Source organism: Onychostruthus taczanowskii, unplaced genomic scaffold (assembly GCF_017590055.1).
Source record: "Onychostruthus taczanowskii isolate IOZ18803 unplaced genomic scaffold, ASM1759005v1 scaffold21, whole genome shotgun sequence".
Taxonomy (NCBI): Eukaryota; Metazoa; Chordata; class Aves; order Passeriformes; family Passeridae; genus Onychostruthus; species Onychostruthus taczanowskii.
The window spans coordinates 4,755,740-4,769,734 of NW_024499351.1; the positions used below are offsets into that span (position 1 = coordinate 4,755,740).

At 35.2% G+C, this 13,995-nt stretch overlaps 1 protein-coding gene across 1 annotated transcript in view; it reads right to left on the reverse strand.

The window, feature by feature from the left end:
• Positions 1-13,995, reverse strand: part of PACRG (parkin coregulated) — a 213,412-nt gene that overhangs the window by 83,706 nt on the left and 115,711 nt on the right. Inside the window, exon 5 of the mRNA XM_041404402.1 lies at positions 10,829-10,978. Within this exon, the coding sequence (XP_041260336.1) occupies positions 10,829-10,978 (150 nt within the window). The remainder of the gene's footprint in view (positions 1-10,828; positions 10,979-13,995) is intronic.

A 13,995-nucleotide genomic window follows, 5' to 3' on the forward strand; every position in this document is an offset into this window, starting at 1 on the left:
AGGAATACAATATATAATGTATCATTTAAAGTATAGATCAGCATTTAACATCACAGTCTTATATTTATCAGTAAAGCTTTTTCTTAGTGCTCGGTTCTCCTCAAACCAAAATACAGCCACCTAAAGAGATTCAGGTATCTTGGCATATGTCTTGGCTCCTTTCATTACTCTCATGGGCGCTCAGTCCAGCCAGCATATGCTGAAAAGTATATTCACTTTGTTTACCAAATCACAACACACAGATGGACAACTTCTGAGAAAATGGTAAGGAAGAGATCAAAATTCCTAAGTATTAAAATGGTAACAAGAAGGAAAACCATCTCAAGAAAAAAAAATCCTCAGAAGTACATTCATGTACATCACAGAAATATCCTTTACCTACAGTAATCTCACAAACTTCCACTACAATGAAAAGGTTAGGTAATTTTCTTGCTCAGTTTCAAAACAAATCTACACTGTTTTCTTGCATTATACTTCCCTCATTGCGGTTAGATTTATTAAACATGTAATTTACTGGATAAATGTAATAAAAAACTTCCTTTTCTCTGTAATGCTCCCTCCTATTTGCTTTGGCTGAGCAGGAGTTAATGCTTAAAGGTAATTCTTAAGTTAATTCTTAAAATTTATTTCACTTCTTTTGGTGGCATTTGCTGAAGGACTCTTCCTTCTTACAGAAAGACACTGACAATAACAATAAACCAGAAAAACTGCAAGAATTTTTCTTCCTCAAAATTGGATTAAAAAATTAAAAGTAAAGTCTTCAAAAGTAGGGATAGCATAAAATACAATGAGATTAGGAAATGAATGAAAAACGTGGGAAAATGCTAAGAGGAAAAAGGAGGGCTGACAGACACAAAGGTGAGGTTTGCAGGAGAACATTCTTTGAACAAAAATTTCCATTTTAGGCATCCAGTTTAATTCCTTAGTTATTTGCTAAAATTTATATGCTTTTCCTTACACTCTGCTAGCTACAGAAATATTCAGAATTTTTATGTCTAATTAGAATTTCTGCTCTCTTAAAGTATATAAAAGAATAAATTGATCAACATTGTTTTTACTACTTTATACTTTAACATACTCCTAAGAGAAATATAAGGAATATAAGGAATAATGTTTAGGAATATACTTAATATAAGGAACTATACTTAAATTTAATTTCAAATCACAATCCCTAGCTCAGTTCAATGTGACATCATTATTATGCAGTTGAACCATTGTAAAGCTTCAGAACTCTAGTCAGGGACCATGGATTATTAACTCATCATTAAAAAAACCATACAAATACATCAGAAATGCATCTGCTTATGTCTTTAAGAATTGAACATTAAGTAAGAAACAAGAAACAACATATCAATACACAGGGATTGTTAGGAGTGAAAAAGAATGTATACAATTACTGTTGACACTATAGAAAATCACTTCAGAATATCAATGTCTTAACTAATACCCAGCATTACGGAAGTAGAAAAGACATTTTGCATTGAGACAAGAAGTACAGTACCATTTGACAACCTCTGCTTTGTATATTGACCAACGTCCTTTCCCATGTCATTCATCCCTAAATGGGTTTCTGATCACTGGCCTGGAGAATCAAAGGTAGAAAGTAAGTACAAGTAACCCCATCGCTGTCATGTGTCAACTGAGCTCGAGGGTGGCTCAACAACTGCTAAATCTGAAAAATTATTAAAATCTATAATTATAAATTGATTTGATTTCTTATGTACTGTGACACATTCTTTTTATTAGAAACTGAAATCTGGGTATCATAATACCCAGAACAAAGTGAGAAGAGAGAGAGTTGAATGATAGCTTTGGTATTTCTTACATTTACTGAATTTTGGATTACCTTTTAAAAGCAAAAATAACAGCAAACCTAACATGGTAGAAAGTCTTAACATAAAATCAGGTGTTCTGGGTTGCTTTTGGATTTTGTTTGGATTGGTTTGGTTGGTTGATTGGTTTGGCTTTTTTTCCCTCAAAAATATAATTCCTAGCTGAAACTCTTAAGTTTTGAATTAGATTACATTAGTGAGCAAATTCTCTGATCATAAATGTCTGATCTACTTCACCTAATTCTCAAATAAGAAAAGTCAAAAGGGTACCTCTCAGCTAGTATAGTCCTGTCAAAGACACAAAGATTTCCATGCACTAATTGCATCAGTATTGGGACAGCCAGATGATGTTATAACAAGAATATATATTTTTGCTGGAGTGTCTGAAAACAAAGATGATGGATGTGCAATATAAAAAAATAAATCAATAGTCCAGCGCTATGGGCCTCACAAAATCAATTTTGTTGCCTAGAGTGTTCTTCAAAAACTACGAAAAAAGCAACATCTTGAAATGAGATGAAATGATATAACAGAATAATAACTGAAAGACCTGAAGCACTTTAATCACCTGAGTATTTTGGTGGTTTAATCACACTGCAATATTTATGTTCCCACCGGTATCATTCCATTATATGGGGCTTTAATCTGTTTTCCTTGAGGGAAAGAGAGAAATGCCACAAGAAAATTGTTATCCATACAAGGACTTCCCTCTCTCCCAAGCCTCTCTCTCCCCACTACCTGTTGGTTTTAGGGTTTATTTTATTAATATAAGAACAGAAAGCCAGGTGCAGAGCACATTCCTTCAATTTTGGCATCCTCACACTGACTCACAGAAATATTTTTCTCAGAACAGAAAATTGAATTCCATCAGTTATAATTAGTTCTCAGAACTAACTGAGCACACAAATAAAAACATCTGCAATAAACAAGCATAATGAACTTAAAATTATTACATTAATCCAGATTTCAAATGCACATTTAAAATAAAAAAAGCCACCTTAATAAATGTGACAAGCTGAAATCATAAGTCTCCTCAAACTTAAGGCAAATTTGTTTGCAAACATATAAAAAGAGAATTATGAAGAAAACAAATATTTTCTCAGAATTATTTAGTGTGTACTCTGAAAGTACTTCTACACAAAGTCAACAGCAGAAGTCCAACTAAAGAAATCACTTCTCAATCCGAACAACCAACTGCAAACCAGTTGTGTGAAAACAAAAATTAATTACCCAGAAGAATGGAAAAAAAAAATCCTTGCTGGAGGGGCAGCAGTCAAATTTTACAATTGTAAGGGACACAATTGTAAAAACAATTTACATTGTAAGGGGCAGATCCAAAGAAGTCTTAGTATCTAGAGAACAAATGTAGGTGTCTCAACTCTTTGCAAATGGAATCAAGAGCCTGAAAAGAGTGACAAAGTCCATAGGGAGCTGCTTATAGCAACTCAATTGAAAATGAGAAGTTAGGCACATGTATGAACTCTACTCATCCAAAGCCTTTGGCCTTTATCCTAAAGGCCTTAATCCAGAATTGCAGAATGGCAGGTGAAGTTCTGATCTACCCAGGACAGCTAGGGAACTGTGAACCTCCTATGGATATGTAATTCCACCAAACTGGGACATGCTAAACTAGCTGATTCTGAGGGAAGTATTTTCTAGATGAATCTGCGCCAGCCTGCACCATCCCTTATGGTGTGGTTCGCTTAGGTTCAGCAAAGAGTTCAGAATTCCTACCCAAAGAAGAAATGACAGATGAAGCGGATACACAAGTCAAACAGCAGTTGAGAACTGTGGGTTCTAGCTCCAGCTTGCAAAATTGTACATGCATTTTATTTTTTTAAAAATAGCATGGAACTATAGAACGGTTTAGGTTGGAAAAGACCTCCAAGATTATGAACCCAAACCATGAACTTAAACCTGTCAAGTTCACCACTAAATTATATCCCAAAGTGCCACTTTTACAAGTCTTTAAACAGCTTCAGGGTTGGTGACCCCACCACTGCCAGTCTGTTTCAATGTTTGACAACCCTGTCCATAAAGAAACTTTTCCTAATGAACAATCTAAACCTTCCCTGACACAACCTGAGGATATTTCCTCTTGTTTTATTTATTGCTACTTGAGAGAAGTGACCAGCTCCCACCTTGCTACAGCCTCCATTCAGGCAGTTATAGAGAGCAAACGAGATCCCCTTCAAGTCTTTCTTTCTCCAGGCTAAACACTCCCAGCTCCCTCATCTGCAAAAAGACTTGTGCTCCAGACCTTCCCCAGTTTTCCTGCCCTTCTCTGGACACACTCCAGCACCTCAATGTCCCTCTTACAATGAGAGGCCCAAAACTGGTCCACAGGATTGGAAGTGTGGCCTCACCAGCGCTGAGTACAGAGAGACAATTACTTCGCTTGTCCTGCTGGCCACACCATTGCTGATACAGGCCAGGATGCCACTGACCTTCTTAGTCAACCCAATGCCAAACAAGCCACAAATAAAGCTGGGAGCAAAATAAAATAACTATGCATGTTGCATTTTGATGTTAGTACTACAGCTATGCATTAGATTTGCTCAAAGCCTGGTTCATCTATGCACTTCTCAGAGAACTTAAACACTCCCTTGTCCCATTTGGAGCCAGATACACACCTGCTGATATTTAGACAGGTATTAGCATCCAGTATAAACAGACAAATAGATGCTACTGTAATTCTGTACAAGTCTAGTCCTGAATGTCCAAATCTTCCTCAAACATGGTATTTCCACAGGTAATTATTTCCCAAAGGAACACAAATCAAACAAATGTATTAAAGCAAAGCATGATACGAATCCTTAACTCTATGAAATTATGTTTCACTGACATATATACCCACACTCCTGGTACTTTGTGAAAGCTCTGATTAATTGCCAAACAAAATGCTGATTGAGGCCTACAAGCCTTTTCAGGATATATCCATTTTACATATGTTTCTACTGAAGCATAGGAAGAATTTAATGTTTCCATATTTTACTTGTCCATGAATTTTCTGTGAATTCAGAAGTCCTAACTCATACACATCCCACTTTTCATTCAACAGAAAACTCATTTTCTCAAGTCATAATATCCAAAAAATTAAAAAACTGAAAAGTGAAAAAGAAAATACTGGATGTAATGTATCACCCTCTGACATGGGAAGCTTTTCATTTTTTTATCAAAAATTCAAGATGCTGAATTAGACTATTAACACATTAAAAGTAAGTGCTAAGTGTGAATAGCTTCAATTTAATCACAGTTGAATCAGTTCTATTTTGCACAGACTTGTGCTGTATTTTCAGCTAAGAAATGAGATAGTAATTAGAAATTACCCAGCAATTATGATCTAAGTGCAATGATTCTCTCAATGTGTTAGAAAGCACCTGACAGAGTATTGATTACACATTAGAAGATTACTACATACTCAGCTTAAAATCACATGGTTTGTATTGAAGATACTAAAATGCTCCAATATAGGTGGATCTTGGTAACTCCCAATTTATGTGCTTCAGAGTTCCAGTGAATTTTTTGTAGCTTTATATGTAATAGTGGTCATTGAAAAAAAATGAGATTGATAAGTGCAAAAAAAGGTGAGACAACAAATGACAATGGTTGAGGATCACTTTCCTGCTTACTCAATTACAACATAAAGCACTATTTATGAGACTTATACTTTCAAGATGAGAGTCTTGACACAAAAACTTGAGACATTTTTGAAAAATACCATTAAAAGACCATCAGCAGTTGTCATAGATGAGAAATGTTTTGATGTTCTTAAAAACATTGAAGAATATTTGTTAAATAAATATCTTTAGAACTGTAATTCACAGAAAGCCTGTTGAAATAATATCATGAATCACAGTTGGGAATGACAAAAATATATTTTGCTTCTCAGCAGTATGGTAATAACATTTTTGGAGTGCAATCAATCTGTCTTCATCTGCTTAAAAAGGTGATTTACTGGCAGCTGCCATTTTGGGAAAATCACAATATTTTTCATTAAATGTTGATGAATCAGAACATCGTGCATCCTCTTGTAGTCAAGGTATATATTAAAAAAAAAACAAACAACCAGAAAATGTATCAAAACTAGTTTCTTCACTTAGATCTGTGTTGTCATGGTGGTCTTATTCCTTTGAAGTGTGTATCCTTAAAGCCACATCAGAATCTTTGTTCTCAAATTTCAGAAATGATAACTGATGGATTTCAAAAAAAGCTTCGAAATAATGAAAATCTTGCATAATATGCAACATAACAGGAAGAATAAGTGTCAAAATGAAGTATAAGAACAATGTGAAAACTGTAGAGTACAGTTTATGTTACTAGTATATTAGCATGGTTTATTTTATCAATAGTCTTATGGCATTGAATGCTTTTTAATGCAAATCTCAACCATGAATCAACTCATTCTCTGGGAATCTCCATTTTCAGTTTAAAAGGAAAAAAAGGAAAAGCTAAAGCTAGTAGCACTGGAACTCTGTGAAAAGCTGTCTGAGAATAGTCTGAAATCTCAGAGTTCACAGAAGAAATTAAGAGAACCTCAAATACATTACTTTGTAAATATTGATGTTCAAGATGTCTGGGTTGTTTTGTTTGTGGGTTTTTCCTATTCTGAAAGATTAAGATTTGGCAAGATGCAAAGTATTTTAGAAGAATACTGACTTTTGAAAGGACTTTTGTATTTCCCAGAGGAAGAAGCAAACAGTTGAAATCTTCTCGGCAAGAAAGTTTTCTTTAGAGCACATTCAATCACATTAAAGGATAATTGCTGCTTCTTGCTAATAACTATGAATCACTTGGAGGAGCATCACTGCCTCTGGAATACACAGGCACTTCTGAAAATATTTGAACTCCAACACAGGGAGGACTTGTACCTCTAGGCACAGTCTTTTGCTTTTGCCATTAAACACTGAGGTCCTGCCTCTTCCTTCAGAGTCTGTGCAATATTACTGCATTTTATAAAACAGAGTTCTCCAAAGTATGTGAAGTACCTTTCAGACAAGACAATGTTTTTTCCCAAGTGAAGTTCAGGTGCTGAAAGCATGCAGTATAATTCTGCTTTGGGCTTCACACTTGGTAGAATGCTGCAATACAACTGCATCAGGTATTCTCAGTCATGCCTCTAAAATTTTATTTTCAAGGACTGGCTACGTAGGTAGAGACTGTCCAAAGTTTACATTACCTTTAAGTTATTGATAGTGTCAAGGCAATTTCACTGCAGCCAAGAGAAACTTCAGGCTGTCCTACTTCCATTGTTTACCTCACAGTGACTGTAACAAGTCACAGATGAAATTACCATGCTGGAGAGATACCTTGCACAGTGCAGTGGCAACCCACACTTCTCTCTTTGAGGCCTGAAAACCCTAATAATATTTTGTTTCATCTAACTTTATTTTATATGCAGAACTGTTCTTGCTCCATATACATTGATAACATGAAAATAGCTGTTAAACTAAATACACGAAATTTTCCTTTATCAGTCAGGTAAATCAAACAGGAGAATTTTGATGTTCCTAAAAGTGTAATCCTTTTAATGAATTGGTTTGTGTTTCAGACATCATTCTGGCATTAATGCACCCTAATAGCATATTCGAGGCTCTGAAGACTCCTTTTTCTCTCCTTTTTTTCTCTTTTATTTTTCTCTTGTCTGCTTTCATAAAATAACAAGCTTACTGTATTTGTTTTTAAATGGTATTTACTCCAGATAATTCACCAATTTATAGAAGACAGCTTAAAAAATAAGATACACAAAAGATAGGGCTTTGTGATACAGAAGAACATTTCCATATAAAAATTTTTCTTTCCCTCTTCACAATATTTAAATGAGTTTTATAAAAGTACATTTACACATTTTACTACAGCGGCATTACAGAGTATATAATAAGACTTAATAAGCACTATCATGATATTTTCAGTTTCTTATCGTATACAGCAGCCATTTTATATCATAGTCCTTATGTTGGGAAGCTTGCTTGGAGACTGTTAGTCTCCTCCCAGTCTCCAGAAAATAGACAAACACCTCCTGTGTCACAGCAGTATTCCTTTTCCTCAGTCACTGGAATATACTCGTGTTCCCTTCTCTTGCTCTCCTGCCAGCCTTATGGCTCTGGCTAAGAGTTTCAACAGAGAGCTTCAACCCTGTTTCAGAGCACACTCTGGCCAGATGGTGAGGGTGCTCTCCCTGTCTCCACCAATACAGACATGAGTGGTGGCAGCATCACCAGCAGAATTTTGCTCTTTCATGTCCCAATGTTTGGCAACACGGCACTCAGGAACCCAAGGGAAAAGTAACATCTAGTCAAAGTCAGGGCCTAAGTTCCAGAGAGGGCACAAATTCAAACACATCAAATGTGCTTTGCGTACCAAAAAAGGCCCTTGCTCACTAACAAGACTCTTCAGAAGTTACTGGCTTTCACACACACTGTCTCAGGAGGCTTGGATCTTCCCTCTGGCATTTATAACTTAGATTGCATTGATTTATTTTAAAACTGTATCTTGTGACTCAAATGGGTGAACATGTTTTACATGCTTTCAATGATGAAAACTCCTTATTTGTTTTTCATCAATGTTCTCCTTTTTTATAATTTACAAAAAATACCAATAGCAATAACATATGTGTTTTATTAAACAAGCAACATACCCTTTTTATGACATTTCTGAGCCTCACCTAACCTATGGAAATTCTTTTTGTATCTAAAGAATTTTGGCTTGGGGGTTCCAGAGCTTCATAGCACACATACTGAGAGTGGTATTCACAGATGCTGAATTTGGGAAAGAGTTCCTTTCATCAGACAGATACTGATCTAGTGAGGTGGCAATGACTAAAACATGGCTTCTTCCAGTTAACTTAATTCTGGACAAACTTCCACAGTGTCTGACTTAATAGACTGCAAATCATACAAGTCCAGCAAGATGCACCACAGTTCTTACTTTCACAAGCTATACAGAAAAGAAGAAAGAAGTACACTTATCACATCTTTCACCTGTAAAAATAAACAGTGAAGAAAATAGTCCAGATCAATCTCTGCAATTTCGTTATAACTGGGAGCAAATACTTGCACCTCAGCTGCCTATTAGCTCATGTGAGATAGAAAGAGGAGGAAAGAACCCTGTCTTTTCTGCCAAACCACCAGTGAAGGAGGAATGAAACATAATCTATTCGTGGAAGGAGGAGACAGAGGTATTCCCTATCATCCTCATATAAGTACTGAAGAAATTCAACAGTTTCACACAGTCGGCCTTGCAAATAGCATCTATTTCATTCCTGGTAGTACTAAAATTTCAAAATTTTTATTTCTAAAAAAGTAATTACTTAATAAAATCAGTTAACTTTGAACTATTACTTTTCATTTATTTTTGGGGATTTAGCTACTCAATGTCAAATATCACGATTTAGTGTAGTTTTATATAGGCGCAAATTCACAGAGCATAGATCTCACGCAAATATGTTGAAAATATGTTTCATTTTGCTCACAATACAATCAGAACTGAAGGTATATTTAGATTGTGTTTAATGCCTTGCCAAGCTAGATACCTGGCTACACATGAGCTTTCCCTATTATTCATCTGAAATCACTGTAGAAAAGCCCAGTCAAGAGAATTTATGGGCTACTTCAGGTGGAAATTTGGAAAAAAAGCATGTGTGGTATATTCATTAATCAATGAGAGTCATTTTTACAATCTTGTTTTGTGCCAGATACTGAAATTAGATCTGTTAGGGGGAAATCTTCCAATTCCTAAGGAGCCCTACTGAAATTGCTTAAGTTCAGCCAACAGATTTCACTTGTAACCTTTCATCCCACAACTTCTGGAAAGTCACAACTGTCATCAGAAATAACTTGCATTTGTGAAATTCCATGTTACTGAATGCTTCTCACTAAGTAAAGTCAGAGACATACATGTATTTAAATAGATCTAAAATGTAAATTTCATTTGTGCCTTCAAGTCAGTCTGAACAGGCATTTTTCAATCTGATTTGAATCTTATACTTGCAAAAGAGTGAGTATAAGGTATTATATGGTGTAGTAACGCAAACAGAAAGTATAATAGGATGGAGTCCTGCAGAGAATTATTAAAATGCCATGAATTTAATGAAAACCCTTTTTTAAAAGCTTGTGAAGAATTAATTTCTTTTCATCTATGTGGCCACAAGTCAATAATAGGAATTATTAAGTCAGTAACTTTGTAGATAATTCAAAATAAGTACAGATAGATTTACTACCAAAATTATTTTAAAAATTAATTAGGCAAAAGCAATATACATCATGTTGATTTTAGCTGATGACTGTGGTCTAAATATACTCACAGTATATAGAACTCACAGTACCAGTTATTAAAGACTGAAACTGGTGAGATCTGCACTACAAAGAAAACACATACTTAACTGTAAATATAAATTTGTTCTATATAATATAAATTTGTTCTATATAATATAAATTTGTTTCTCTATAAAGAAACCTGCTAAGTGTGCAGCAATAACTTCAAACTTCACTGTTTTGCTCGATATAATCTAACTTGAAATTCTTCAATAACATGGAGTTTTCTCGACCCTCAAATTAATTAGCTTGATCTCTACTTTTATTTTTAATCTTTCCTAAACCTTCTGGTAGCAGCAAATTGCTTGTGGAGAGCACAGAATTGAATAAAACAGCTGGACTAAACTAACATGTTGGAGGAAGGAAAAAAAGCTTCGCAATTTATTAATGTATTCAAACGACTGTTACAAAGTTTACAATTTAATTATTGGAAGATTATAGAACTGCTTCACTGCTTCTGTACTCTGTTAAATAAACTGTACGTGCAAGGAGTAATAAATGAAATTGTTAATTTCAGTGCATCCTTAGGGAATAGTAAGAGGGGGAGTTTACATTATTTAGAGCTCCAAATGGATTTGAGTTTATATACAGTAATAAATCTTAACTACATTGTTAATTAACCCTGCCTCATGCCCCTTTTTGCCTTAGGAGTTCAAAGACACAGTGTCTGTTAGGATAACTCACCATCCATGTGCTTAAAGATGCTTAGGACTGGGAGAATTTGTCGATAATAGGGCACCAAGGCCTCCCCCACCATTTCAGCTGACACCACCAGGTGCTGGATGACTTTTAGTGTGGTGCAGAGGACCTGTCGGTTACGAAGGTTCAGGGCATCTGTGACGCAAAAAGAACAGACAGAAAGCAGAATTAATTTCTAAAATGTAAAGGGAGGGGGAGGAGTTCTGTAATGGACAAATTTAATTAAACTATACTCTGTTGGGAATTGTAAGTGGGCCTTTATTAGCCCAGCTTAGAAAGATCCCAAAGATGGATTGCAGTCCTGATGTTATAAAACACTGCCTTGTCTGATTGTTATTTGTTCCCACAATTTGTGCTGACTCTTCAGTAACCCAAAGAATGCAGCTCATTATTCCCTCACACTGCCTGTATAATACTGGCGTGGCCCAAACAAATGAAAAATAAATGTTCAGTAAGTACCACTTGGGGCCAATGGAACTATACAACTGCAAGACAACCTGCAAAGGTTGACAACAGATGCATTCTAGTGCAACAATTGGTGTTTGTATGTTTGCACTCATTTATTTAATGATAATTTTATTCATTCAACTGACAATTCCTACTATTCTGAGAATCAGTACAATGAAGCAAATGTTTATAGAAAAAACCACCGACAAACAAACCTTGTAGGCTTTTTCAAAAGAAAAACATTATAGGGGGAAAAGAAAGGTTTTGTCTAGCCTACTTAGATGCTTCTCTTAGCTTTCAGTGTCATGCTTCTAATCTTATGACACTAAGACATTTCATAAAAACCTCTTGTTTCTTCTCTTTTAATTTTACTAAAAGCAGGTACTTTGCATTCTCTCTTGTAATTAAAAACGAGTCATGCTTGAAATACATATATTTTTCTCCCTTGCAAAATCCATCTATTTATAAAAGCATTTCTGAAATTATGCAGATGGATAAATTTGTCAGCAATTGTGAGATTTGGTATGGTCTTACATATTGGTCTAATACTCCAGTGTTCTACCCAGTTACATAGAATCGTACATCATTGCACTGGGACAGAACTGAAAAAGATAAGCTCAAATTTATTACTATGTTTTATAAACACAGACTATAAATATGTGATTTGAGACACCATAACAAAGTATAAGCATTTAGAAAAAAAATTGTAGCAAAGAATACAACAAAATTTGAAGAGGAGTTATTAGTAATTTGAAGAACTGCCTCTTCAAATAGAAGTATTAGGATCAAAAATATCTCTACTCATTGCAGAGGTGTTGGAGACAGATGATCATTAAAGGCCTCTTGCAACCCAAACCATTCTATGATTCTGCAATTCTATGATTCAGTATTTCCTATGCTGAGTTTTATCAGTGCACAGGACTGCCATTTCACAGGGAATGAAGTAGTATTTTCACAAAGGAGCAACGTCAAAGGAGCAATCTCTTTAAGCAAATGCATTGTACCCCACCTGCTTCTGCTGCTTATCACATGCCTGCTGAGTGTTAAAAATCAGAACTAGATCTCCAAACCAAGGGCAGGGCAGATTGGTTGTGTCAATGGACAGAAAATTCCCAAAAACCAACTAGTAAATAATCTTCCTTCATGCCTCTTGGCATGCTTGTGAACAACATACTGAACCTACTGTTAGAAAAGAGAAAGCCCAAGGTATAAAGGTACTATTACACATATCCAAGTTAAAAGAGTACTCCTTTGACTTCCATATTGTTTATTTTCTACAATAGTCCCTACTGTAGTCACCAGGCTGCACTTAATTTCACATTGTCTCTGAGCATAATACTGTGTGGACAGGAAGCCCAACAATGCAGCATGCTCACATTAAGTTCCAGCAAAGAGGCTGGCTATTCGAAATTATGCTTTTGTGGATAGATGCTCTAAGGTTTCTTCAGCAAACAGAGACACCCAGATACAATTTTAAAGATTGGTTCCAAGTCTTAGGTAGGAAAAGACTCTGTTAGAGAGAAACAGGCATTATTCTTTTTCATGGAACAGTGGTTGGAAGAGCAAGTTTTGGGGTTCCATCGTATAGATTTATTCACTACTAACTTGTCATACACATAAATAATAGCTAACTGAACTAATAGAGAAATTATCACTAACACTGGCAATTTTCAGTACAATAGTTATGTCATGCATACAAGCATGAAAGAATATTTATATTCAATTATATGAATTATTACAAATTAGTAAAATTAATTATTCATACAGACAAAATTAATTAAGGGATATAAAAATTAATCATTGACAGAAATCACTGTCTCTTAATTTTTAAGAAATTGTACCCACTCCCAGGAATAGTACTTCTGGACTGTAGAAGCTGTCCCAGACTATAAGAAACCTTATTTCTAGGCATTCAGAGTATGTCATGTAACTGGAAATGGCTGTCCAAATACTCCTAGGAAGAACTTTTGGATGAATCCCTTCTGATGCTATAGACTTGTCTCTGTCCAAGTGGAGCAGCAGGTACCTGACCATTTCTCTCTGGATTATGGTGGCTTCATCCTGCTCCCCAGTCTCCAGCTCAGGGGTATACAGGTAATTCATGTAAACTGATGTAAATTTAGTGTTTCTTTTGTTAATTTCCATTAAGAGCAGAAACTTTCCTTAAGATATATGCCACTTGTTTGCTTATCCATTTAGCTAGATGTTAATAGAATAAATCAATAGAAATATAAATAGATAAAAAGCAATAGAAATAATACATTCAAATCTTTTTCTTGAGTAACACTTATTACCTCTCAAAGACCTAGCAGTTATATAAGCTGATAGCATTTATTTTTATGTGGCAGTTTGGAAAATTCTATCTCAGTCCCAGATATTGTCTATAATAGAAGCCACAGCTCTCATCTGATAGACGAGATTGATAGATTCTATAAGCCAGGAAACATGACAGCATTTCTCCCAATACACAGTGGATCTTTTTCATGACACAATATAGTTCCACAGAAGAGATCAAATCAGAACATTCTCTCCCAGATAGCACACTGATATCCTGAGCTTTACAGAATCAAAACACTTTCCCTAAACTTCTGTCTCTTCTCTAACTACTAACTTTAGATTTTGGTCGTCATATTAAAAGTTACATTGATAATGTAATTCTCTTCAACTTCTATTTCAAATACACCTGTGAATCTATGCTTAGAAGT